The sequence below is a fragment of the Muscardinus avellanarius genome (genome assembly GCF_963383645.1).
Source record: "Muscardinus avellanarius genome assembly, chromosome: 12".
Lineage (NCBI taxonomy): Eukaryota > Metazoa > Chordata > Mammalia > Rodentia > Gliridae > Muscardinus > Muscardinus avellanarius.
In genome coordinates this window covers 81,092,627-81,120,387 of record NC_137798.1, presented here as the reverse complement: position 1 = coordinate 81,120,387, position 27,761 = coordinate 81,092,627, and the positions used below count along the sequence as shown (strand labels likewise).

At 38.8% G+C, this 27,761-nt stretch overlaps 1 protein-coding gene and 1 pseudogene across 2 annotated transcripts in view; one reads left to right on the top strand and one right to left on the bottom strand.

Moving 5' to 3' along the window:
* The window catches only part of ANGEL1 (angel homolog 1), a gene marked incomplete at both ends in the record, with an annotated part of 39,841 nt that overhangs the window by 7,587 nt on the left and 4,493 nt on the right, over positions 1–27,761 (top strand). The window contains 2 exons of the mRNA XM_080707430.1: positions 2,008–2,134; positions 2,445–2,555. Coding sequence (XP_080563556.1) covers positions 2,008–2,134; positions 2,445–2,555 — 238 coding nt within the window. The remainder of the gene's footprint in view (positions 1–2,007; positions 2,135–2,444; positions 2,556–27,761) is intronic.
* On the bottom strand, positions 10,901–11,694 carry LOC308271521 (MARCKS-related protein-like; annotated as a pseudogene). The gene is made up of 2 exons: positions 11,691–11,694; positions 10,901–11,438 (listed from the first exon to the last, which is right to left on the bottom strand). The product of its transcript is annotated as an MARCKS-related protein-like (transcript).

The window sequence follows — 27,761 nt, the reverse complement described above, 5'->3', positions numbered from 1 at the left end:
TGCTGGGTAAGCACTCTACCACTGAACTACACCCTCAGCCTTTCATTTTATTTGGAGACAGGATCTTGTTAAGTGCTGAGGCTGGCCTTGAATTTGGGATTCTCTTTGCTCAGCCTCCTGAGTAGCTGGGATTACAGGTATTTGAAACCATGCCCAGCTTTATCTTATACCTTTTAACTGCTGAAAAACTGTAATCTGAAGTTACATTTATTAAGCAGCTCTGTGCCAGGTTCTGTTTTAAACAGTTTACATGTATTGACTCATTAATTTTTACTTTTCCTATCATTGTTTCCATCTTATAAATGAGGAAACCAGGGACATTCTACCTCCGAGCTACACCCCCAGCCCAGTCCTATTTTTTATTCTTCATTTTGGAACTGGGTCTCACTAAGTTGCAGAGGGCCTAAGTAGCTGAGGCTGGCTATGAACCTCCGATCCTCCTGTCTTAGCCCCTCAGATGCTGAATATTGATAGTATAAGTAGCTCATAGTTTTATCAACTTGTGCAGTTTCTTGGTATGTCATTTAATCTTCCTCTGTTTTGTTTCTACTGATTCAATTTATTGCTTAACTTTTGGCAAAGCACATTGGGGAAAGGACAAAAAGCTTAAATGATGGCTGAACACTTTCGGCTTTTATTTTTTATTTATTTTTTTTGGTGGTACTGGGGTTCCTGGAAGCCCTTCTACCTCCGGGCTACACTCCCAGACCTATTTTTACATTTTATATTTGGAAACAGGGTCTCCTAAGCCAGCGCACGCAGCTGGCTTGGAACCTGTGCGATCCTCCTGTCTCTGCCTCCCAAGCGCGGGGATTACAAGCGTGCGCCACCACGCCCAGCTCGGCTTTTATTTTAATGAGGTTAACTCAAGTGCCAGCCATGTTCCTGTGGTCCAGAGGAGGGCATATCATACTGTAAAGGAGCTGTTCTCAGGGAGCTCAGGAAACAGGGAAAGAATTTGCTCAGCGCCTTCCACATGGCAAGCACTGTTAGGCATAGAGAGTGAGAGCATTTGCTTTGATCCCAGACTATCCTGAGTTCAAATCCCACTCTGCCACCTTGGATACATCATTGAACTTTCTTAAGCCCCACTTACCTCATTGTATACCGGGGATGTAATGACATCTACATTTGAGATGTTTTTGGTCTTTTAAAATAAAATAATGCATGTAAAGTGTTATCCAGTACCTGTTGCAAATGAAAACAGTCAATAATAGTGATTTTTATGAAGATTTTAAATTGTACATGGTATTATTCCATTTTACAAGGGAATTAACTAACCTTGTCCAGTCACAGACATTGAATTACCATTAAATTCTGGGCCTGTTTTACCTCACATGGCATTTGAGGCCAGAGGGATTGTGTCTGTTACCACTCTCGCCCCAGTATTTAGCTAGTGTCTTGCACATAGTTGGCATTTAAATATCTGTTGTTAAATGAAATAAAGGGAAGTCTGCTACCCATGGTGGAGACATGCAGATGCCTGATGTTGCTGAATGTTTCCCTGGCTACGTTCTGCCCGTTCCCAGGCTGCTCATTGGCTTTGACCGAGGATGGTGACATAGATACGGTAAAGTGCTTTGGTGCATTTCCCATTTGATTTGACTCTGTGGTTTCCCAGTAATAGGCTCAAGATATTAGACCTCGATCCAGAAGATCCAAAGGTCAGGATAAACCTCTTCCCATCTTAAATTAAAGTCCCTGCGAGTTGTCCTTCCCTGTGAAGTGTGTAATTTTCTGAGGTGAAACTTAGAACTTCATGTTCATGCATTTCTATTTCTCTTGACTCACACATCTCATTCTCTCACCTCTCCTTCCTGTCTCATGAACATGTCAGTGTTTTTAGTAGAAAAGCTTCTCATTATTAACCTCTCCTGAGATTTACATGGCTTGCTTATACTTGTACACTGTGTGTGGCTCCATTTATGTTTGTCCACGTCCTAAAAATGGGCCATTATTTCCCTTTCTTTCTTGGTTTCCTCATTCCCACTCTGTCTTTCCTTGTAGGTGTCTGGACAAGAAGACTTCTCCCATCAACTTTACCAGAGGAAGCTTCAGGTGCCCCTGTGGCCCAGCTCCCTGGGCATCACTGACCGCTGTCAGTATGTTACTACTTGTCACCCTAAGAGATCAGGTGAGTGCATGCCACATTCTTGGTTGGCTGTGTCTTCATGCCCATTGTGGGAGAAAGATTGCTTCTTGATGACAAGAGAATGTAGTCTCAATTCTCTTCGCAAGGTTTTTGTTTCTTTTTGTTTTTCTCACTGTCTACCATATGGCCACTCAATGCAATGGACAACTTTAAATCATGACTATTGGAAAATCTTTTAGTCAGAGCTAGACTTCCTCTGAGTTGCTATGTTGGAAGCTTCTTGGTACTAAAGAGGTCTTGGCCCGTGGCTGCTGCTTCTTTCTTTCATGTTATGGCTTTTCCTGGTTCACAGAGAGACGTAAATATGGCCGTGACTTCCTGCTACGTTTCCGCTTCTGCAACATCGCTTGTCAGCGACCAGTAGGACTGGTTCTCATGGAAGGAGTGACAGACACTAAGCCAGGTAACAAGAACTAAGCCTATTTCCTTGGACATCTTCCTTCCTCACCTCTAACATTTGTCAGTTCTGTGGTTTCTTAGTCTTTTTCAAGTGTAATTCTTAGAGATCAGCTTCTGGCTATAAGTATACAAGAAGGTGTTCATTAGGCATATATATCCATGGATGTGTGGTGTGATAAGAACCAAGAAGCCAAGCCAGAAACCAAGAGGCCTGGCTTTGCACTACCTCTGAGACCTTGATTAAGCTACTTACCCTTTTTCTTTTCTCTTTTTGGTGGCACTGAGAATTGAACTCAAGGCCTTACATGTGCTAGACAACTACTCTACCACTGAACTGAATTCAAACTCTTTTTAATTTTGATACAGAGTTCTTCTAAGTTGCCCAGGCTGGACTGGAACTTGTATCCACTTGCTTCAGCCTCCTAAGTAGCTGGAATTATAGGTGTGCACTGGTGCCACTTAACCTTCTTAGGCTTCTGTTGCTAAACACTAGCATGTGTACAGTGTTTATAGGGAAGAGGATGATGGGGCTTTGAAAAATGAAGTGAGAGTGGATTGGGTTGTAAGAAAAGTTGGTCATAAGGAGAACTTCAGATTGAATACAGAAAAGTTTTACAGTATTCTCCCCTTCTTGTCTCTGGAGTCACTTCAAAGCAATAAGGAGGATGAGACTAAAGAAATGCAAACTTCAGCTTTGATAAAACTAGGAAATCCGAAGATACCTGAAACTATGAACCACATCACTGATGGAGTGGCTTCAGGAAGCACTGGCCACTGTGCCAGGGAAGCTGGAGGGAATATAAAGAGATTTATCTGTGGGGTTGTGTGGATCTTAGAACCATCAAAGTACATTTCCCCAAGGTGAGAAGTATACCTTGTCTTATAAAGCCCAAATCCCTTGATTTTATAAGAATGCATAGGTTGTTATAGGAAAGTCTCTGGACTCTTGTGATCCTAAGAGGCAGCAGAGTAAGGATTGGTGAAAGAACCAAGCCATATTTGAGTAAGCAGTCTGCTCATGTTTGGTAAGAGGTAATTGAGATACTTACAGAGCTGCATATTTCTTTGACTGGGAAGAAGTAAAGATTTAAAAATCTCATATACAATCCTGTGTCATAAGGACAATCTCTGTTACTATATTGCATATCCAGTTCTTCCTTTGTGTAAACTTCATACAAATAGCTGATATAGAATACCTAGGCTAATTCAAAGGGGAGCTTGCCTAACACAAACAGTATGGGATCTGTACTAAAATACTATAAGAAAAGAAAGAAGAAATGGGAAAACAAAAGGCAAACCCTGCCGTGATGTATACATGCAATGCACCAGTGAAAGTATATTAAGAAAAGAATGCTTAAAAAAAGAAGAAAAGAAAAAATACTTGAGAGATAAAAATTGTTGTCATTGAACATATGAAGATTATGATTATTTTTTCATGAATAAAAATGAAATAATTGCCTTTATACAAGAGCACAATATATTGTTTGCTTTTATAAAATCAGTTCAGGCACATGGAAAGACATTAGAAGGGCCTCACACATGTTAGGCAAGCACTCTACCATTGAGTTATATTCCCAGCCCAGGACATCAGAAGATGAAATGTAAGCTGTGAAGTTCAGAAAAGAAGTGGAATAAAAAATAACAAAGACATTGGATGAAGCACGAGAGAATATTCTGAACACAAGGAAAGAGAGAGAACCAGGAAATAAAAAACAAAATGAAAAATCATAAAAAGCAATAGAAAAAATTTCAGTAGTGACAGATAAAGGAGATTCAGTATACACATTTGGGCTTCACAAAGAAGAAAACCAACTTAATGATACCAGAGAACTATTTAAAGATATTTTTCCAGGAAGATTTTCCAAAAATGGATAGATAGGAATCTTCAGTTTGAGAGGGCATATGATGTTTCAGTAAAAGTGTGGTAGAATCAACACTAAGTGCCTCAAAGTCAAAGACAGAGGAGGGCTCCTTTGGGCAGTTGAACCAAAAGATCCTGCTGTTTTTAGGTGTAACTGTAATCAGGTTGACCTCACACTTCATAGTGTTGACCTCTAACTCTGGAAGACTGGAACAAGGCTTCAAGGAAAAAAGTATAGCTCGAGATTTTATATCTGTCCATCAGCCATGAAGAAACTTCTAGAGGAGTACGTGAAGACAGACAGTGGCTGGGAAATGCAATAGAGGGCTGGTGGTGAGCGATGAATTTATATTTTTCTTGTGGAATTTAATTTGAATTGACATTTTGCAGAGAGGATTGAATAATTCAGTGGCTCAATTTTTAAAATTGCAAAGCTGAAGTATTATTATAACTGTGAAAGCAGCAATAATAATAATTGCCACCATGTATTGAACTACTAGTATGTGCCAGGAACCCAGATAAGTGCTTATATGAGGTAGGCTCAGCTGGGAGAGCGATGGCTCAGTGTTTTAAGATTACAAAACCCTAAACTTGAACAACAACAGAAACCCATAAAGGTAATTTTATATCAAGAACAAGTTATTTAAAAAGTCAGGGCTGAAGCCGGACGTGGTGGCGCACGCTTGTAATCCCAGCATTCGGGAGGCTGAGACCAGAGGATCGCAGTTCGGGGACAGCCTCAGCTACTTAGTGAGGCCCTCTGCAACTCAGTGAGACCCGGTTTCAAAATAAAGAATAAAAAATAGGGCAGGGGTGTAGCTCGTAGTCGAATGCCCCTGGGTTCCATCCCCAGACCTGGGAAAAAAAAAAAGTCAGGGCTGTACTTGATTGAAGCATAAAATAGCATTTAAATTTGATAAAATTAAGCAATGACCTTTAAACTACATAACAAAAATCACTTTGTAAGTAGAAATGAATTGTGCTATGGTGGGAAATATCCTGTTCAGTAACTACAAAATAATAGTAGTATTTTCACAGTTGAGATTAAATGTGGGTGAACTGCATTCTCCACTTAACTTGAATGTGTCCTTCCATGTATCCAGTGCCTCCACCCAGGCTGCACAGCTGCTGATAAACCTTTTTATTTTTAGTTTTTTGGGAACTGGAGATTCAGCACAGCCAGGGGCATTCTACCTTTGAGTTATACCCCCAGCCCTTTATTTTATTTTTAATTTTGAGATGAGGTCATACAAAAATGGGAAAATAAAATTAAGACATATCTTAATATTGTATGCTAGTTACGCTTGAAATACTTAGAGATCTTCATAGGTCTTAAAGCATTCTGCCCTCATAGCCTATCACATGTGTTTTGTAAGGATAGCCAGCGAGAGCAAGTATCAGTAGACATAAAACAATTTATTTTTATTTTTTATTTATTTGCGGGTTTGGTGAAGGGACCCAGGGGCATTTGACTTCCGAGCTACACCCCCTGCCCTATTTTTTATTCTTTTTTATTTATTTTTTATTTTTTTATTTTTCTTCTTTTCTTTCTTTTTTTCTTTTTTTCTTTTTTTTTTATTGGTGCACTGTATTCATACATCATAGTGGGATACAAACTTTTGTAGACATACATGCACACATCGCCCAGTCAGCCCCCACCCGATCCCCACCCCATTCTCTCCCCATCTCTCCCTCCCATGCTTGGCTTAGTGGTTGACATCTAGTATTATAGCAATTTATCCAAAATTAAAAATGATAATCTCACATAACAGTTTCATTTGTCTGATACCAAGCTTTTGATGACTTAAAGATAACATTTCAATATTTCTTTTTACTTTCTTTCTTACCAGAGAATATTTTTTTTCTATTTTTTTTAGGTGAAACTATCATATATTTATATATTTATTTTTCAGAAAAAAAAATCTATCCTAATATGGAAAATGGACTCTAGATACCCAAAACGATCTTTAAAAAGAACAAAGCTAGAAGATATATATTTTCTGATTTCAAACCATATAAAGCTACAATAATTGAAACAGTGTAGTACTATTCTAAAGGCAGATATATAAACCCTTGGAGTTAAATAAAAGCCTAGAGCTAAATTCTTCCCTATATTGTCAAATTATTTTTGACAAGGTTTCCACGAACATTTGGTGGTGGAAATAATAATCTTTTAACTAAATATTGTTGAAACATAATAGTTACATGGAAAAGAATAAAGTTGGACCCTTACCTAATCCCATATACAAATATTAACTCAAAATAGATAAAAGACCTCAATATAAATCTTAAGACTATAAACTTTTAGGAGAAAATCTGGGTCATAAAACCTCACAACATTGAAATTGGCAGTGATTTCTTGGATATGATTTCAATGGCACAGGCAACAGAAGAGTATACAAACTCCCTGAAAAATAGAAAAAAATATTGTATATCCAAAGACAATGTAAACAGAGTTAACAGTTACTAATAGAATGGGATAAAATATTTCCAAATGCTATATCTGAAGGTATATTAATATTCCAACTAGAAATCCTAAAAATTAACAACAATAAATGCAAACAATACCATTTAGAGATAGGTAAAAGACTAACATAAATAATGAATCTCCATAGATAACCAATCTTAGTTGTCTGTTGGATGGAAACTCTTGTTTCTCTGGTTCTGGTGTGTGTTACCTATTTCTTCTTTGTAGTTAATCTCTTTGAGTATTTTCTCTAGTGCTGGTTTTGAAGACATAAATTCCTTCAGTTTCTGTTTGTCATGGAAGCTTCTTATTTCTCCATCTAATTTGATAGAAAGTTTTGCTGGGTAGGAAATTTTTGGCTGGAAGTTGTTTTCTTTCAGAGTTTGGAATATGTTACTCCAAGCCCTTCTGGCTCTCATGACTTGGTTTGGGAAGTCTGGAGTGATTCTAATTGGTTTGCCTCTGAATGTCACTTGGCCCTTTGTTTTTGTTGCCTTTAAGATTCTCTGCTTGGCTTCCACATTGGTCATTTTGACAATTATGTGGCATGGGGATCCTCTTCTCCGATCCTGTCTAAAGGGAGTTCTATAAGTTTCCTGGACCTGTGTATCAACTTCTTGCTCTATGTTTGGAAAATTTTCTGCTATTACTTCCTTGAAGAGATTGTTGATCCCTTTGGTTTCACTTTCTTTTCCCTCCTCTATTCCAATTATTCTTAGGTTAGCTCTCTTAAAATGGGCCCATATTTCTTCAATATCAGATTCCTGCTGTCGGATATTTTTTCCTAGATTAGAAACTATTCGTTCATTTTTGGAATGATCATCTTCTAAGAGCGAGATTCTGTTCTCCATGTGGTCTAATCGGTTGTTTGTGCTTTGAATTGAGGCCTTTACTTCATTAATTGCATCCTTTATCTCTTTTTGGCTCTCTCTGAGTTCTTTTCGAAGCACCTCTATTATTTCTACAGTTATTTTCCTGATTTGATCTTCTAGAAATCTCTGATTTTCTGTTTTATCGGGTTCTGATGTTGTGGGGTTGTGGGCATTCATTGCTCCAGTATTATTCCTCTTTCCCATGATTTAGGAAGTTTGTGCCTTCTCTGGGTTCTTCCCTTGGGTCACTATGACTTCACTTAAGGTGTTCTGGATCTCGAGTCTGTAGTATCTCAGACCCCACTACTCCTTTACTGAGTTGTATGACAGAGTCTCCGACCCAGAGAATCAATAGAGGCTGCTTTAGACTGTGGGGGGTGCCAGGTTGCAAGTTCTCCTATGGTGTGATATCTCTGCCACCGCCACTCCCCCACTGGGTCAAGTCCCAGGGAGTACAGTACTGGGATTTCTCCTCTGGGGCCCGCAATTTGACTCACTGTTCTTGAGTACGCAAATGTAGCTGTACTGGATTCAGTGAATTCTCTGCTGCCGCCGCCGGTGGCAATATGGCGCAGCTGCTACGCCCTCGGCCGTGATGCTGGCGTATTTCAATTTCTTGGTTTTGATTTCTACTCTGAATCCCTGCAGCGTGTGCTGAGCTCAGTCACTGGGAGCTTTAGATTTTACCTGCGGCGAGAAATCCCGCCTGGCTGTTCCGCAGCGGCTCACCTTGGCTTGCTGTAGCCGTCCGGTGAATTTGCCGCTGCCGCCGGCAGTATGGCACTGCTGCCGCACCCTCAGGTGTGAGGCCGGTGTATCTCTGTGGCTCTGAGCTCTGTTCTCAGTCCGCTTTCTCTCTGGAACCTGGTGATTTTTTTGTTTCTCTGGTGATGGTGTTTTCTGGCTATGAAAGGCGCTGATTTTGTGGTAATGGAGATTAGTTGTTAGCGGGGCTTTTAAGCCCTGCTTTTCTCGGTCGTCATCTTCCCGGAAGTCCCTATTTTTTATTCTTTATTTTGAAACAGGGTCTCATTAAGTTGCAGAGGGCCTTACTAAGTAGCTGAGGCTGTCCGCGAACCTCGATCCTCTGGTCTTAGCCTCCCTAATGCTGGGATTACAAGCGTGCGCCACCACGCCCGGATGACAGAACAACTTAAAAGTGTAAACAAAGGAATCCTACCTGAGAAATCATACCTATGAAACATATAGACATTTAAAAAGAGGAAAATTATTTTTAAAAGTTTAATTTTAATAGCTTATTTTTAGAGAAATTTTCAGTTAATAGCAATATAATATATATTTATTGATGCATTGTAATTAGATATCATAGTGAGATTCAGAGTGATACAAATATACATGCACATATACTTGGTGTATTTCCCTCCATGTCTCACCCCACTCCCCATTCTTCCTCCCCATACATGTGAGATTGGTAGTGATAGCGTACCTTCACGTATAGACATAACCTTATTTGAACAGTTCCTTTACTCAGTTCTTGTACCCCTCCATAAGAGGGGCTCAAATAAGTGCTTATATGAGTTTAAGAGTGGCTAGTCCAGCCGGGCGTGGTGGCGCACGCTTGTAATCCTTGCGCTGAGACAGGTGGATCGCACAGGTTCAAAGCCAACCTCAGCTACTTAGTGAGGCTCTCAGCAACTTAGACCTTGTTTCCAAATAAAATGTAAAAATAGGTCTGGGAGTATAGCCTGGAGGTAGAAAATTCCCTGGGTTTCACAGTCCAGTACCACCAGCAAAAAAAAAAAAAAAAAAAAAAAAAAAAAAAAAAAGAGTGGCTAGTCCATTACCCAATCTTCTACTATTCTACTGGTTTCTTTTCTCTTTTGACTGAAGTCCCTTTTGTTTGCTGTTTTTGTTTCATCTTCCTTAGAGAAGAGGTAGCATATGACTCGACCTCTGAGACTGACTGCTGATCTTGCTAAGCATATTTTTTTCTAGTTCCATCCATTTTACTGCAAATGAAATAATTTTGTTCTTAATGGCTGAGTAAAATTCCCCAAACCACATTTTTGTTAACCATTCACCTGTTTATGGACACATAAGTTGGTTCTATAATTTGGATATTGTGAATTATGCTGTTATAAACATGGGTATGAGCTGGCATGATGGCTTATGCATGTAATCCCAGTACCTGGGAGGCTGAGACAAGAGGATTGCCGGTTTGAAGTCAGAAGAAGCAAGGTTCTCAAAAGTTACAGTAAAACCACATGGAAGAGAATGTTTTTAGCAATTAGGAAAAAAAGAGTATAAATCCGGGGTTTGGCCATTAAAAGTTATTTACAACCGGGTGTGGTGGTGCAGCTTGTAATCCCAGCATTCGGGAGGCTGAGACCAGAGGATTGCGGTTTGCAGACAGCCTCAGCTACTTAGGCCCTCTGCAATTCAGTGAGACCTGGTTTCAAAATAAAGAATAAAAAATAGCGCAGGGGTGTAGCTTGGAGGTTGAATGCCCCTAGGTTCTATCCCCAGACCCACACACAAAAAAGTTATTTACAACAATGGAGGGAAAAAAAAAACAAAAAGAAGTTGTTTCACATTACATACCTCCCTCCCATCCCAAAGCCTAATACTTGCTTACCAAGTCAAAAAAGAGACACAGCTGATTCACAAGCTAGAGGTGGAACCTGAGTAAGACATTTTAAAAAACCTAGACAGAGGTGGTGTCTTCCTCAGCTCAGGTGCCACTAGGTTCAGAACAAGAGACTAAAATCTCAACAGGGGGAAGACTGAACACTCAGGGCTTGGGAGTATAAGCACCCCACTCTGGCTCAGGGATTTGGGGGGCAGGGTGAACAAAAACTACTTGGAAAAGAATTGGGGAAGAAAACCAGTAATTGTCTTCTCCAAAGGTGGGAACAGGGAAGGAAGTAGGGCTAGGGTCAGGAGCATTTCACATCACTAACCTGTTTGGGAAGATGTAAGGAATCACCTTCAATTGGCCTTTGGAGGAGAACTAGATGGCTGATGGGAGAATCCACAGGAGGGAGAGGAGAGGGAATGTGGCTGGGAGGGGGCAGCAAGCTCCTTCCTTTTAAGCACAGGAAGGCAGCCAGGGCACCAAGTCCAGGAAGTGGTCTCACAAGGACAGCACAGTTTTTGCAGCTTAGCAGTCACCACCTGTCCCAACCCAGCTACTCATTCTGTTCAATGCTGGTCAGTGCAAGGCCACTCTCTGGACCCAAGTGGGTGAACAGCTCTGCAGCCTGGGGCCCTGCCTTCCCTTTTGTGTGTCCTCTCTTGGAGGCAGCACTAGCTTCTGCCCGCTTGGCCTGGGCTTCTGGCTCTGGTTGCAGTGGCCTTCTCTCCCTGGGCAGTGCCCTCTTCTCTGCAGGCATAGATCTCCCCCTGCTCCTGTTCTTCCTCTGTGGGTAAGGAGGCAAAAGAATCACCCCTACCCTCCTTCCAATTTCTCTTGAAAGACAGGCCGTTCAATTTGAAAGGCTTCTTGAAAGATAATTTCTTCTTTTCTTGGGGGTGGTCTTTGGGGAGGCTTCTCCCTTAGCCTCAGCTCCCTGGCTAGGGGCTGCTGGCTCGATGACACTACCAGTAGCCCAGCTGCTTCATCTCTTCAGTTTACAGTGACGACTGCACTTCACTCTTGGGGATAAGTCTCCATTGTTTTTCACGTGGCCATTCTCTTGTTCCTGGCCTTCCTGAGGGAAGTGCCTGCTGCCACCTCAAGGTCATGTCACCCAGGGATCCTTGGAGCTCAGGCTGCTCAAAAATGAGGGTCAGCTGGGGCTGCCAGAAGTCTTTCTTGGGCTTGTGCCCTGTGGGATATTTGGCAGGGTTGGCCCAGCGAGTTGGAGGGGTGAGGCTAGCTCCTGGTGGGGAGATGTGTGTGTGTATATGTGTGTGTGTGGGGAAGCGAGCTACACCGCTCCACCGCTGCTCTGTGGCCAGCCAACTTGCTAGGTGTACCCATAGCTGCCACCTTGCTCCACAGCAGAATGCCTTGAACCAACATAGCATCCCTGGAATGAAACCAACTTGATACGGTGTGCAACCTTTTAGATGTGGCTTGGAGTGTGAACTGCTAACTTTATTAAGTATATTTGCATCTTTGTTCATCAAAGATATTAGCCTACAATTTTCTTTCTTTTTTAATATTTAATATAATTTTAAAATTTTTTATTGGTGCATTGTAATCATACATCTTAGTAGAGTACAAGATGTTATAGGCATACATGCACACATCACCCAATTAACTCTTACCCAATTTCCACCCCATTTCCTCCCCTTCCCTTCTTCTCATGTTTGGCTTAGTGATTGACATTGATATGTTTGTGAATGTACATCATGTACTTTAGGGAACTTCCCTTTTCCCCCCTTTCTCCTCAGTCAGGTCGCCTTATTTGCTCATCTATAGTATCTCCTTCATCTAGAGTTCCTCCTATGACCCATTTTTCCCCTAGCTTCTGCATATTAGGGAGAACATCTAATTTCTTATTTTTTTGTGACTGACTAATCTCACTTTCCATAATGTTCTCCATTTCTATCCATTTCCCTGTAAATGACATAATTGTGTTTTTCTTTGTGTTTTCTGAATAAAATTCCATTGTATACATATCCCACAGTTTTGTAACCCATTAATCTGTTGATAGACATCTTGGCTGGTTCCATAGTTTGGCAGTGGTGAATTGTGCAGCTCTGAACATAGATACACATGAATTAGAGTGGTAGTTTGGTTTCCTTTCTTTTGGGTAAATACCCAGAAGTGGTATTGCTGAATCATTGGTAAGTTTGTTTCCATTATTCTGAGGATCCTCCATACTGTTTTCCAAAGTGGTTGCACTAATTTGCAATCCCACCAACAATGTATTAGAGTCCCCACCTCTCCACATCCTTCCCAGCATTTGTTGTTGTTTGTGTTTTGAATGATTGCCATTCTATGGAGCTAAGTGAAATCTCAGGGTAGTTTTGATTTGCATCTTTCTGATTGCTAATGACGTTGAATGCTTTTTCATGCATTTATTGGACATTTGAATTTTTTCTTTCGTGAAGGGTCTATTTAGTTCACTTGCCTCTTTTTTTTTGGTGGTACTGGGATTGGAACCCAGGGGCCTTCTACCTACGGGCTACACTCCCAGACCTATTATTACATTTTTTATTTGGAAACAGGGTCTCTTAAGCCAGCTGAGGCTGGCTTTGAACCTGCGTGATCCTCCTGTCACAGCCTACCAAGCATGGGGATTACAAGCGTGTGCCACCACGCCTGGCTCACTTGCCCATTTTTTGATTGGATTATTTGTTTGCTTAGTGCTGAGTTTCTTGAGTTCTATGTATATTCTAGATATTAGTCCTCTATTGGAGGAGTAGGTGGCAAAAGTCTTCTCTCATTCTGTTGGCTCTCAGTTGAGGTTCTTGATAGTTTTCTTTGCTGTACAACAACTCTTTAATGCAATTCCACACATTGATATGTCTTTGTTTCTTATGCCTTTGGGATCTTGTTGAAAAAGTTTTTACCTGTGCCTATGTGTTGCAGTGTTGGACCTATGTCCTCTTCAAGAAGCCTCAAGGTCTCTTGTCTAATTTCCAAGTCTTTGATCCATCTTGAATTGATTTTTGTATAGGTTAAGAAAGTGGGGTTTATTTCCATTTTTCTGCATATGGTTAACCAGTTTTGTCAGCACCATATGTTGATCAGGCTTTTTTCCCCCAGTGTATGTTTTTGGCCCCTTTGTTAAAAATCAATTGGCTATAAGTGTGTGGATTTGTTTCTGAGTCTTCTATGCGGCTCTTTTGGTCTATGTATCTGTTTTTGTGCCAGTACAATGCTGTTTTTATTACTATGGCTTTGTAGTATACTTTAAAGCCAGGTATTGTGATTCCTCCTCCATGGTTTTTGTTGCTGAGAACTACTTTGGCTATTCTGGGCTTTTTGTTGTTCCAAATGAATTTAAGGACTGATTTTTCTATGTCTGTAAGGAATGACCTTGGGAATTTAATGGGTATTGCATTGAATCTGTAGATTACTTTGGAAGTATGGCCATTTTGATGATATTTATTCTGCCTGTTCATGAACATGAAAGTCCTTTTCATTTTCTAATGTCTTCTTCGATTTCTTTTTTCATTGTTTTATAATTTTCTTTGTAGAGGTCTTATACCTCCTTGGTTGAGTTTATTCCTAAGCATTTTATTTTGTGTGAGTGTGTGGGATATCATGAATGGAAGTGTTTTCTGGATTTCTTTTTCAGTGGATTTATGGTTGATCTACAGAAAAGCTTCTAATTTTTTCAAGATTGACTTTGTATCCAGATACTTTGCTGAATTTGTTGATCAGTTCTATAAGCCTTTTGGTTGAGTTTGTTGGGTCTTCTAAGTATAGTATCATGTCATCTGCAAATAGTAAAAGTTTGAATTCTTCTTTTCCTCTTTGTACTCCTTTGATTTCCTTTTCTTGCGTTATTGCTCTGGCTAGAGTCTCAAATATTCTATTGAAAAGAAGTGGTGATAATGGACATCCTTGTCTTGTTCCTGTTTTTAGGGGGAATTCTCAGTTTTTCCCCATGTAATATGATGTCGGCTGTGGGCCTATTGTAGATTGCCTTTATGATGATGTGATATGTTCCTTCTGATTCTCTGCTGTGGTTTTTAGCATAAATGGATGTTGGATTTTGTCAAATGCTTTTTCAGCATCTATTGAGATGATCATATGATTTTTGTCTTTGGTTCTGTTTATGTGATTAATTACATGGATTGATTTTCATATCTTGAACCAGCCTTGCATCCCTGGGATGAACCCTGCTTGGTCATGGTATATGATTTTCTTGATGTGATTTTGAATGCGTGTTGCTAGTATTTTGTTTAGCAGTTTGTGTCCAAGTTCATCAATGATATAGGCCTGTAGTTTTCCTTCCTTGAGTTCTTAGTTGGTTTTAGTATTAATGTGATGTTGACTTCATAGAATGTATTTGGGAGAGACCCATTTTTATTTCACAAAATAGATTGAAGAATATTGGGATTGGCTCTTCTATAAAGGTTTTAAAGAATTCACTTGGCAAACCATATGATTCTGGCCTTTTCTTTGATGATAAGCTCTTTATTGCTGCTTCAATCTCTTTGGTTGGTTTAAATTTTCTATATCTTCTTGACTTAGTTTAGGAAGGTTGTATTTATCTAGAAAGTTGTTGATTTCTTCCAGATTTTCCATTTTGTTGGAGTATTGTTTTTCAAAGTAGTTTCTGATAATCTTCTGGATTTCTACACTGTTAGTGGTAATACCTCCTTTGGCATCTTTTATCTTCATAGTTTGGGTTGATTCTTTTTTTCAGTTAAGTTGGCTAGTGGTTTATTTATCTTGTTATTTATTTATTTATTTTTTTTGAGAAACCAGCTTTTGGTTTTGTTGATTTTGTGTATTTTTTTTATTCTCTACTTTGTTGATTTCAGCTCTGATTTTAATAATTTACTGTCTTCTACTGGCTTTGGGGTTAGACTGTTCCTATATTTCAAGGGCTTTGAGGTATGTCATTAGGTTATTTATTTAGTGATTTCTGTTCTTATATGGGCACTCAGTGCTATGAATTTTTTTCTTAATACTGCCTTCAAAGTGTCCCAGAGGTTTTGATATGTTGTATCTCTATTTTCATTTGTTTCTATAAATTTCTTGATTTCACCTCTTACTTCTTCTGTGACTCATTCTTCATTCAGCCATGCGGTGTTTAGTCTCCACATGCTTATGTGGTTTCTCTGGGTCTTTTTAGAGTTGATTTCTAGTTTCATTTCATTATGGTCTGAAAAGACACAAGGAAATATGTTACATTTTTTGAATTTACTAGTGCTCACTTTGTGGCCCAGGATGTGGTCTATTTTGGAGAAGGTTCCATGAGCAGCTGAGAAAAATGTGAACTTTGCTCTAGTTGGGTGGAATATTCTACATGCATCTAATAGGTCCATTTGGTTAATGGTGTTCTTTAGGTCTGAGGCATCTTTATTGACCTTTTGTCTGAACTTTTGTCTAGAATATTGGTCTAACGGAGTGAGAGAGGGTGTTGAAGTCTCCCGGTATTATTGTATTGGGATTTATGTGTGACTTAATGTCACAGTGTTTGTTTTATGAAAGTAGCTGAACGTATGTTTGGGGCATCAGTGTTGACTATCATTATTTCTTCTTCCTGGATTGTTTATTTTACCAGTAAAAAATGACCTGCTTTGTCTTTTCTAATAAGCTTGGGCTTGAAGTCTAACTTGTCTGATATCATAGTTGCTATTTCTGCTTCTCTTTGAGTTCTCCTGGCATGGATTACCTTGCTCCAGCCCCTTACCTTTAGTTTGTTACTATATTGTAAGGTGTGTTTTTTGCAGGCAGCAGATAGATGGATTCTGGTTTTTAATTCATTTTGCCACCTTTAAGCCCTTTTATTGGGGATTTAAGGCCATGTATGTTCAGTGTGATTTTTGAGAAATGATTTTTAATTCCTAACATTTTGGGTTTTAACTTCTGTGTGTTCTTTTTTTTTTTTTTTTGTGGTACTGGGGGTGGAACCCAGAGGCTTTCTACCTTCAGACTACACTCCCAGGCCTATTTTATATTTTATTTGGAAACAGGGTCTCACTAGTTGCTGAGAGCCTCACTAAGTAGCTGAGGCTGACTTTGAACTTGTGCAATCCTCCTGTTTCAGCCTCCCAAGCGTGGGGATTACAAGTGCGCCACCATGCCTGGCTTAGTGTTTGTTCTCTTTGCTTAGTTGTTTGCTTGATGAAAATTCTTGTTCCCTAGTTCTGGCATGTATTACTTATTTCTTCTTTGCAGTTAATCTCTTTGAGTTTTTCTCTAATGCTGGTTTTGGAAGACATAAATTCTTTCAGTTTCTGTTTGTTGTGGAAGATTTTTATTTCCCTGTCTATAATTTGAGAAGTAGTTTTGCTGGGTAGGAAATTTTTGGCTGTAAGTTGTTTTCTTTCAGAGTTTGGAATATGTTACTCCCGCCTTTCTGGCTTTCATAATTTGGTTTGGAAAGTTGGGAGTGATTCTAATTAGTTTGCCTTTGAATGTCACTTGGTCTTTTGTTTTTGTTGCATTTAAAACTGTCTCCTTAGCTTTTAGCTGGACATGGTGGTACATGCTTGTAATCCCTGCATTTGGGAGGCGGAGATAGGAGGATCGCATAGGTTTGAAGCCAGCCTCACTGCCTTAAGAGACCCTGTTTCCAAATAAAAATATAAAATAGGTCTGGGAGTGTAGCCTGGAGGTAGAAGGGTTCCATCCCCAGTACCACCAAAAATAAATAAATAAATAAATAAAAAATAAAAAATCTCTCCTTAGCTTCTACATTCGTCAGTTTGACTTTTATGTGGTATGGAGGACCTTTATAAGTAAAGGGGATTCTATACCTGTGTATTGGCCTCTTGTCGTATGTGTGGAAATTTTTCTGATATTAATTCCTTGAAAAGATTGTTGATCCCTTTGGTTTTACCTTCTATTACCTCTTCTATGCCTATTATTTTTAGGCTAGCTCTTTTAAGATGGGACCATATCTCTTCAGTTTCCAATTCATGTTGTCAAATGCTTTTTGTCAAATGATTTTTCAGCATCTATTGATATGATCATGTGTTTTTTTCTCAGTTCTATTTATGTGGTAAATAACGTGTATTGATTTGCATATGTTGAACCAGCCTTGCTTTTTTTGGGATGAAACCAACTTGGTTGTGGTGTACAATTCTCTTGATATGGTTTTGAATGCGTATAGCTAGTATTTTGTTTAGAATTTTTGCATCTTTGATTTGTTCATCAAAGATATTAGTCTGTAATTGTCTTTTTCTGAGGTATCTTTATTTGGTTGGGGTCTGAGTCTTGATGTCGAATAGTGTTTATTTTATGTAAGGGGGTATGCCAGCATTTAAGGATAATTTTTTCTTCTGTGTGATACTGGGGATGAAACCCAAGGCTATTCTACCTCCAAGCTACACTCCCAGCCCTATTTTTTTATTCTTTTTTTTTTTTTTTTTTAAACATGGTCTCACTGAGTTGCAAAGGGCCCCTAAGTAGTAGCTGAGGCTGTCCACGAACCTTAATCCTCCTGTCTCAACCTCCCAAACTCTGGGATTACAAGCATGTGCCACCATGCCTAGCTGAGAATAAATATGACTATTATTCTGTTTTCATGTTGGATTGTTCCATTTATCAAAAGAAGTGACCCTTTTGTCTTTTCTGATAAGTTTTGTCTTGAATGTATTTTGTTAGATAGGAGAGTAGCTACTCTTGCTTTCAATCTCCATTTGCATTGATTGTCTTCTTTGTCCTTTCACCTTTAGCCTGTGGATATCTTTGCTTATTAGATGAGTTTCTTATAAACAATATATAGTTTTATTTTTATTTTTAATCCATTTTGCCTGTCTATATCTTTTAACTGGGGTGTTGAGCCTTTTTACAATTCTTATTAATCTAGGAAGGTATGTGTTGTTTCCTGTTATCTGAAATTATATCTTTTGTTTGATTCAAATTTTGTTCTTTACTTAGTTGCTCTTCTAATGAAATTCTTCCCTTTTTTGGCTCTAGAGTTTATTTTTTGTTTCTTCCTTATATATTATTTCTTTACATATTTTCTGTATAGGCAGATTTTATTTTTGTGGTACTGGGAATGGAACCCAGGGGTATTCTACCCCTGAGCTATATCCCCGGCCCTATTTTTTTCTCTTTCTTTCCCTTTCTTTCTTTTTTTGTGGTACTGGGGATAGAACCCAGTGCATTCAACCTCTGAGCTACACCCCTGCCCTATTTTTTATTCTTTATTTTGAAACAGGGTCTTACTAAGTTGCAGAGGGCCTCACTAAGTAGCTGTTTGTAAACCGAGATCCTCTGGTCTCAGCCTCCCGAATGCTGGGATTACTGTTTGGTTCTTCTTTAGAGTTTCAATTTTTTCTTTTTTTTATTGGTACATTGTAATCATACATCTTAATGGGGTACAAGAAGGTAGAGGCATACATGCAACACATCATTTATTTAGCCCTTCCCAAGTCTTACCTCATTCCCTTAACTCCTCCCTTCTTTTCACATTTGGCTTAAAAATATGGAATGTTTCACGAATTTGCATGTCATCCTTGCACAGGGCCATACTAATCTTCTCTGTATTGTTCCAATTTTAGTATGTGTGTTGCCAAAGCAAGCATGAGTTTCAGTTTCTTTATTCACTTCATATATGTTCTTTGATTTCATTTCTTAGATTTTTTTTTTTGGTGGTACTGGGGTTCCTGGAAGCCCTTCTACCTCCGGGCTACACTCCCTGACCTATTTTCACATTTTATTTGGAAACAGGGTCTCCTAAGCCAGCATGTGCAGCTGGCTTTGAACCTGCGCGATCCTCCTGTCTCTGCCTCCCAAGCATGGGGATTACAAGTGTTGCGCCACCACGCCCGGCCATTTCTTAGATTTTTTTTTAAAGCTTTTTTTTGTCAATAATCAAATCTGAATTCACCTCCTGGTCTTTTCTGCATATCTATATGAATAAATTTCCTTGTGGAGTTATATTTATTGTTGTCTTGTTGGTCTGTTTTCTCAGTTTTTTGATTTGTACCTCTTTTGTAGTTGTTTCCTTGCTAGTTCTGTGGTGTTGATTAGTGAGCTACATACAGTACAGTATGTCTTAGCTGGGTTGGGGAGTTCAGCAGCAGAACATCAACCCCCAAGAACACTTAGTGTCACACTGGATTCCCAGAACAAGTGGAAACAGAAGTTAACAAGTAAACAACAGTAACCATAGTGGTGAACAACACAACATTAAAATAGACACTGGGCACTTATTATGAGATTTTTAACCCTGAAAACACCAGAAACTAGATGTGAGGGTCAACAGTTAACAACTGCAATGACAACATCCAGCTATGAATTAAATGCAGCTTTAAATGCCAGGTTTTAACTAGGACATCCACAGTACTAGTAATTGCAACAACATGAATTATAATGGCAAAAACTATATAAAGCATACAGTTCTAAATGATGGTTATGATATGGTTGATTAAGAATAAAGAACTTGGGGGTAGGAAGCCAAAAGAAAGTGTAGAATATTCAAAAGGAAGCTGGGCATGGTGGCATGTGCTTGTAACCCCAGTACTTGGGAAACTGAGGCAGAAGGATCGAGGTTTGCAGCCAGCCTCAGCTACTTGATAAGGCCCTTTGCAATTTAGTGAGACCTTGTTTCAAAATAAAGAAAAATAGGGTCGAGGCTGGGCGTGGTGACATGTATTTGTAATCCCAGTACTTGGGAGCATCACAGGTTCACAGCCAGCCTCAGCAACCTAGGCCCTCCATAACTTAGTGAGACCCTTTTTCAGAAACAAAAGAATAAAATAGGACTGGAGGTGTAGCTTAGAGGTAGAATGCCCTGAGTTCAAGCCCCAATACCACAAGCAAAAAGTAAATCAATAAATTGAAAGGAGAAAAGAGAAGGCAGAAGAGAAGTAGCTACTGAAGGCCATACAGGCAGAAAAGAAAAAAAAAAAAAAAACAACCAAAAGGGGGGAAAAGGTAAGGGTGGCTTTTATAGAAGAAAGGATAGAAAAAGTGAAGAGAGAAACAAGAACTACAAAAAGCAAACAAAAATCCTTGCAGCCCCTGAAACCAAAATAGAACAAACTTATAAAAGAATAATAAAAATAACAGTAATAAAGAAAAACAAGTATCTGAAATAGAGGGATGATGACCAAGTAATGCAGCTTATACAAGTACTGCTGACAGTCTCCATAGCGTCAAAAATAATCCCTTACAGCACCAGAAAATACTATCAATAGAGAAATAAAGCTATAAATACAAGAGACAGAAATAAAAGAAGACTAGAACAACCAGAGAAGCAAAGAAGAAACCAGCTTACTGCGGCAGCAGCAGCCGCCACGCTGATGCCATCTTGCCTCACAGAACCAGACACCAGGGAGGAAAAGCAAAGGAGCTGAAGCGACCAGCTGCAGTCCAGACAGATGTAATTCAGCAGTTCTTTCAGTGCGAATACAAGCTAAAAATTTCAACGGCCAAGCCCATTATGTTCTCCAGGGATTCAGAGTGGAGCTCAAAACCAGAGTGGAGATATGTCAGCCTCATGGCCGAGGGTGTGGCAGTGATGCAATATTGTCAGCAGCAGCGGTGAGTTCACTATGCCCGCAAGAGCTCTAGCCCAGTGCACACTATAATCAGAAGTGAAATTGCAGCCCCTACAGGAGAAATCCCAGCGCTTCACCCTCAGGGACTCAACCAGCTTTGATAAACTTCCTGGTCTGAGATCTAGCAGTTCAATACAGTGCAGGAGGAAGTGTGGCAGAACTTACTACACCCTATTCTCAGCTCCCTGAAGGAAATCCCCTAGCCCAGTGCCCTCAGAGTCTGACTCAGCTGCCACTAACTCCCTGGGTCTGAGACTTGCGATACACTCAGAAGGAGCAGTGGCGGCAGAGATTACCACACCCCTCAGAGATCCAGAGCACAATAAGTGAAGTTGTGGTGAACTTGAGAAGAACCCAGAGAAGGTGGGAGTGGGATCTGCTGTTGAGCATATCAGAAGCTGAGACAGACTCAGGCTCAGATCATTGGAAAGTGTTGGGGGAATCTTATGCTTAACTCTAAACCCAATCAGTAGGATCGCCAGGAACATCACAGTCATCCCAGTTGTGGTGAACAGGGAAAAGTCAGACTAGCCCAGCCCTAGACGTGGAGAACTGAAATTCCTACATTGAGTTTGATCTCAGAGGCATACGCTACAAACAGAGGCAGAGAGAGACCTAGGCTCCAAATCTGTGGAAAGTGTGGAGGGTGACCTTCACTCAGTATTAAATCCAACCCCATTGATATCGACCATCTGCATATACTAAGAAGACTCAGAGAACCAGACTCACAGAGGAAAAGGTGCCGGTGGCACTCAGTGTCTATACAGAGAGAGACTGCTGAATTTATCTGTAGAGTCACATCAATTCGTTGTTGGGATTGTTTGGGTTTTTTATTCCTTTTATTTGTGTGTGTATACTTGATTGTTTTATTGTTTTTTTTTTCTTTTTTTGGAGGGGGTTTGTGGGTTGTTTTTTTTTTTTATTTTGTTTTTATGATTTTTGTTTTGCTTTGTTTGTTTTTGTTGTTTTAACCCTCATACCAAATCTCTCCTAAGCCTCTTCCCTTGTATAAATCTCCTCTCTCCTATCTCTCTTCTTTTTCTTTTTATCACTCCCTTATCTTGTATTAAATCCAATTCATATCACTATACCAGAAACTCTACATTGTTTACTAGAATTCTACTACATTGGTACTATCTCTGATCTCTAGTATATACTACCTTAACAAACTCATATACTCATATTATTCAACCCTATATAAGACCTTACCCTATTCTTCCATTTACTCCTTCACTTCCCTCCTTACTCAGCCTTCACTGTTGAAGTTGAACACAACTTGTCCTTGAATATACCAGCTGACACCTAGAGACTGAGAGAAATCTCCCAAAAGCAACAGGTACAAATTTCTGAAATCATGGGAAGGAGGAACAACAATGGAGCAATGAGCTCTCACAACCCCACAATAACAGAACCTGATAACACAGAAATGCAGAGATTTCCAGAAGATCAAATCAGGAATGTAACTGTAGAAATAATTCAGGATTTTAAAAAAGAATTTAGAGAGAGTCTGAAAGAAATAAAGGATGCAATCATTGGAGTAAAGGCATCAATTCAAACTATAAACAATAGATTAGACCACCTGGAGAATAGAATCTTGCTCTTAGAAGATGATCACTTCAAAAATGAATGCATAGCCAGGCGTGGTGGTGCACACTTGTAATCGCCGCGCTTGGAAGGTGGAGACAGGAGGATTGCACAGGTTTGAAGCCAGCCGTGCTGGCTTATGAGACCCTGTTTCAAAATATAAAATAGGTCTGGGAGTGTAGCCCAAGGTACAAGGGCTTCCAGGAACCCCAGTACCACAAAAAAAAAAAAAAGAATGCATAGTTTATAACATAGAAAAAACAATTCATCAGCAGGAATTGGACATTGAAGAAATATGGGCCTATATTAAGAGAGCTAACCTACGAATTATCGGCATAGAGGAGGGAAAATAAGGTGAAACCAAAGGGATCAACAATCTCTTCAAAGAAGTAATAGCAGAAAATTTTCCAAACATAGAGCAAGAGGTTGATACACAGGTTCAGGAAATGTATAGCACTCCCTTTAGACAAGAATTGAGAAAATGTTCTCCATATCACATAATAGTTAAAATGACCAATGTAGAAGCCAAGGAGAGAATCTTAAAGGCAACAAAAACAAAAGACCAAGTGACATTCTGAGGAAAACCAATTAGAATCACTCCAGACCTCCCAAATTAAGTCATGAAAGCCAGAAGGGCCTGGAGTAACATATTCCAAACTCTGAAAGAAAACAACTTGTAGCCAAAAATTTCCTACCAGCAAAACTATCAAATTACATGGGGAAATAAGAAGCTTCCATGACAAACAGAAGCTGAAGGAATTTATGTCTTCAAAACCAGCACTAGAGAAAATATTCAGAGATTAACTACAAAGAAGAAATAAGTAATACACGCCAGAACCAGAGAAACAAGAACTTCCATCCAGCAGACAACTTAGCAAAAAAAAAAACAAACAATATTTCAAACTGAAATAAAATCTTAGCATGTTAGGAATTAAAAATCATCTCTCAGTAATCACACTGAATGTAAATGGCCTCAATTCTCCAATAAAAAGACATAAATTGGCAAAATGGATTAAAAAACAGAACCCATCTATCTGCTACTTGCAAGAAACATACCTTACAAGTAAAGATAGTAACAAACTTAAGCTAAAGGGCTGGAGCAAGGTATCCATGCCAACAGAACTCAAAGACAAGCAGGAGTAGCAACTATGATATCAGACAAGTTAGACTTCAAGCCCAAGCTTATTAGAAGAGACAAAGAAGGTCAATTTTTACTGGTAAAAGGAACAATTCAGCAAGAGGAAATAACAATAATCAACATTTATGCCCCAAACATAGGTGCAGCTACTTTCATAAAACAAACTCTCTGTGACATTAAAACACACATAAATCCCAATACAATAATACTGGGAGACTTCAACACCCTTCTCACACCATTAGACTGTTCTTCTAGACAAAAGGTCAGAAAAGATGCCTCAGAACTAAAGAACACCATTAATCAAATGGACTTGTTGGACACATATAGAATATTTCACCCCACTACAGCGGAGTCCACATTTTTTTCAGCTGCTCACAGAACCTTCTCCAAAATCAATCACATCCTGGGCCACAAAGTGAGCACTAGCAAATTAAAAAAATGTGACATACTTCCTTGTGTCTTTTCAGACCATAATGGAATGAAATTAGAAATCAACTATAAAAAGACCCAGAGAAACCACATGAACATGTGGAGGCTGAACACCAAACTTTTGAATGAAGAAGGGGTCATAGAATATATAAGCGGTAAAATCAAGAAATTTCTAGAAATGAAAATAAAGATACAATGTATCAAAACCTCTGGGACACTTTGAGGAAAATTTATAGCACTGAGTGCTCACATAAGAAAAACAAAATCATCAAATAAATAACCTAATGACACACCTCAAAGCCCTTGAAAAACAGGACCAATCTAACCCCAAAGCCAGTAGAAGACAGGAAATTATTAAAATCAGAGCAGAAATCAGCACAGTAGAGAATAAAAAAAAATACAGAAAATCAACAAAACCAAAAGCTGTTTTCTTGAAAAAATTAACAAGATAGATAAACCACTATCCAACCTAACTAAAAAAAAAAAAAAAAAAAAAAAGAATCAACCCAAATTATGAAGATAAGAGATGAAAAAGGAGATATTCCTACTGACTGTAGAAATCCAGAGGATTATCAGAAACTACTTTGAAAAACTATACTCCAACAAAATGGAAAATTTGGAGGAAATTGACAACTTTCTTGATAAATACATCCTTTCTAAACTGAGTCAAGAAGGTATAGAATACTTAAACCAACCAATAACAATCAAAGAGATTGAAACAGCAATAAAGAGTCTGTCATCAAAGAAAAGCCCAGGACCAGATGGTTTTTCAAGTAAATTCTATAAAGCCTTTATAGAAGAGCTAATTCCAATACTCCTCAATCTATTTTGTGAAATAAAAAACAAAAAAATGGAACTCTTCCAAATATATTCTATGAAGCCAACATCACATTAATACCCAGACCAAATAAGGACAGTTCAAGGAAGGAGAACTAGAGGTCTATATCTTTGATGAATTTGGATGCAAAACTACTAAATAAAGTACTAGCAACATGCATTCAAAAAGACATAAAATCATATAACATGACCAGGTAGGGTTCATCTCAGGGATGCGAGGCTGGTTCAACATACGAAAATGAATCCATGTAATTCATCATATAAACAGAACCAAAGACAAAAATCATGTGATCATTTCAATAGACGCTGAAAAGGCATTTGATAAAATCCAACATTCATTTATGATAAAAGCACTGCAGAGAATCGGAATAGAAGAAACATATCTCAACATCATAAAGGCAATCTACAATAAGCCCACAGCCAACATCATATTAAATGGGGAAGAACTTCAAGAATTCCCCCTAAAAACAAGAAGAAGACAAGGATGTTCATTATCACCACTTCTTTTCAATAGAGTACTTGAGACCCTAGTCAGAGCAGTAAGGCAAGAAAAGGAAATCAGAGGAGTACAAATAGGAAAAGAAGAACTCAAATTTTCACTATTTGCAGATGACATGATACTATACCTAGAAGACCCAACAAACTCAACCAAAAGACTTATAGAACTGACCAACAAATTCAGCAAAGTATCTGGATACAAAATCAATCTTAAAAAATCAAAAGCTTTCCTGTACACCAACCATAAATCCGCTGAAAAAGAAATTCAGAAAACAATTCCACTCAGGATCTACCACAAAAAATAAAATACTTAGGAATAAACTTAACCAAGGAGGTAAAAGATCTCTACAAATAAAATTATAAAACAATGAAAAAAGAAATAGAAGATCTTGGAAGATGGAAAGATCTGCCATGTTCATGGATAGGCAGAATAAATATCATTAAAATGGCCATCCTTCCAAAAGTGATCTATAGATTCAACGCAATGCCCATTAAATTACCAAGATTATTCCTCACAGACATAGAAAAATCAGTCCTTAAATTCATTTGGGACAACAAAAAGCCCAGAATAGCCAAAGTAGTTCTCAGCAACAAAAACCATGCAGGAGGAATCAAAATACCTGACTTTATACTACAAAGCCATTGTAATAAAAACAGTATGGTACTGGCACAAAAACAGATACATAGATCAGTGCAGAATAGAAGACCAGAAACAAGTCCACACACAAGCCAATTGATTTTTTACAAAGGGACCAAAAACACACTGGAAAAAAGATAGCCTGTTCAACAAATGGTGTTGGCAAAACTAGTTAACCATATGCAGAAAATTGGAAATTAATCCCACTTTTTCACCCTGCACAAGATTTAATTCAAGATGGATCAAAGACTTGGAAATTAGACAAGAGACCTTGAGGCTCTTTGAAGAGGGCCTAGGTCCAACACTGCAACATATAGGCATAGATAAAAATTTTCTCAACAAGACCCCAAAGGCACAACAAACTAAAAGGCGAATCAATATGTGGGATTGCATGAAACTGAAGAGCTTCTGTTCGGCAAAGGAAACTGTCAAGAACCTCAGTCTAGAGCCAACAGAATGGGAGAAGATTTTCACCACCTACTCCTCCGATAGAGGACTAATATCTAGAATATACCGAGAACTCAAGAAACTCAACACTAAAAAAAAAAAAAAAAAAAAAAAAAAAAAAAAAAAAAAAAATCCAATAACAAAATGGGCAAGCGGACTAAATAGACACTTCACAAAAGAAGAAATTCAAATGGCCAATAAATGCATGAAAAAATGCTCAACATCACTGGCAATCAGAGAGATGCAAATCAAAACTACCCTGAGATTTCACCTAACTCCAACTAGAATGGCAATCATTCAAAACACAAACAACAACAGATGCTGGTGAGGATGTGGAGAAGTGGGAACTCTAAAACATTGTTGGTGGGACTACAAATTAGTGCAACCACTTTGGAAAACAGTATGGAGAATCCTCAGAAGAATGGGAACAAATCTACCATTTGATCCAGCAATACCACTCTTGGGTATCTACCCAAAAGATAGGAAACCAAACTACCAAACTAATGCATGTGTATCTATGTTCATAGTTGCACAATTCACCATAGCCAAACTGTGGAACCAGCCAAGATGTCCAGCAACAGATGAATGGATTACAAAACTGTGGGATATGTACACAATGGAATTTTACTCAGCCATTAAAAAAAAAAAAAAAAAAAAACCAGAATTACAGCACTTACAGGGAAATAGATCTTGAGGACATTATGCTAAGTGAGATTAGTCAGTCACAAAAAAGTAAGGAATCAGATGCTTTTCCTAATATTGAAAGCTAAGGTGAAAGGGGTCATAGGAGGAACTCCAGGTTAAAAAGGAGATCCTATAGAGGAGCAAATAAGGCAACCTGACTTTGGGGATGGGAGGGGGAGGAAGGAAACTCTTTAAGGCCCACGATGTATTTATTCATATTATTGTCAACCACTAAGCCAATCATGAGAGGGAGGGACAGGGAGGGAGAGGAGTGGGGACTGGGAGGGGGCTGGCTGGGTGATGGGCATTTATGTCTACACAAGTATTTTTGCTTCATTATGATGTATAAATACAGTGCACCAATAAAAAGTTAAAAAGAAAAAGAAAACCAGGTATGTATATGTGTCTATATAAACCAATCCATGTACTAAAACAAAAAAACAATAAATTCCTGATGAAAAATTAAATTATCATCTCCATTGAGGTGGTCAATACTGTGGATGGAGGTGTCTATTCAGTCCTCAGGCTGTGCCCCAGAGCTGAGTTTCTGAAAAAACTCTTCTTCTTCTTCTTCTTCTTCTTCTTCTTCTTCTTCTTCTTCTTCTTCTTCTTCTTCTTCTTCTTCTTCTTCTTCTTCTTCTTCTTC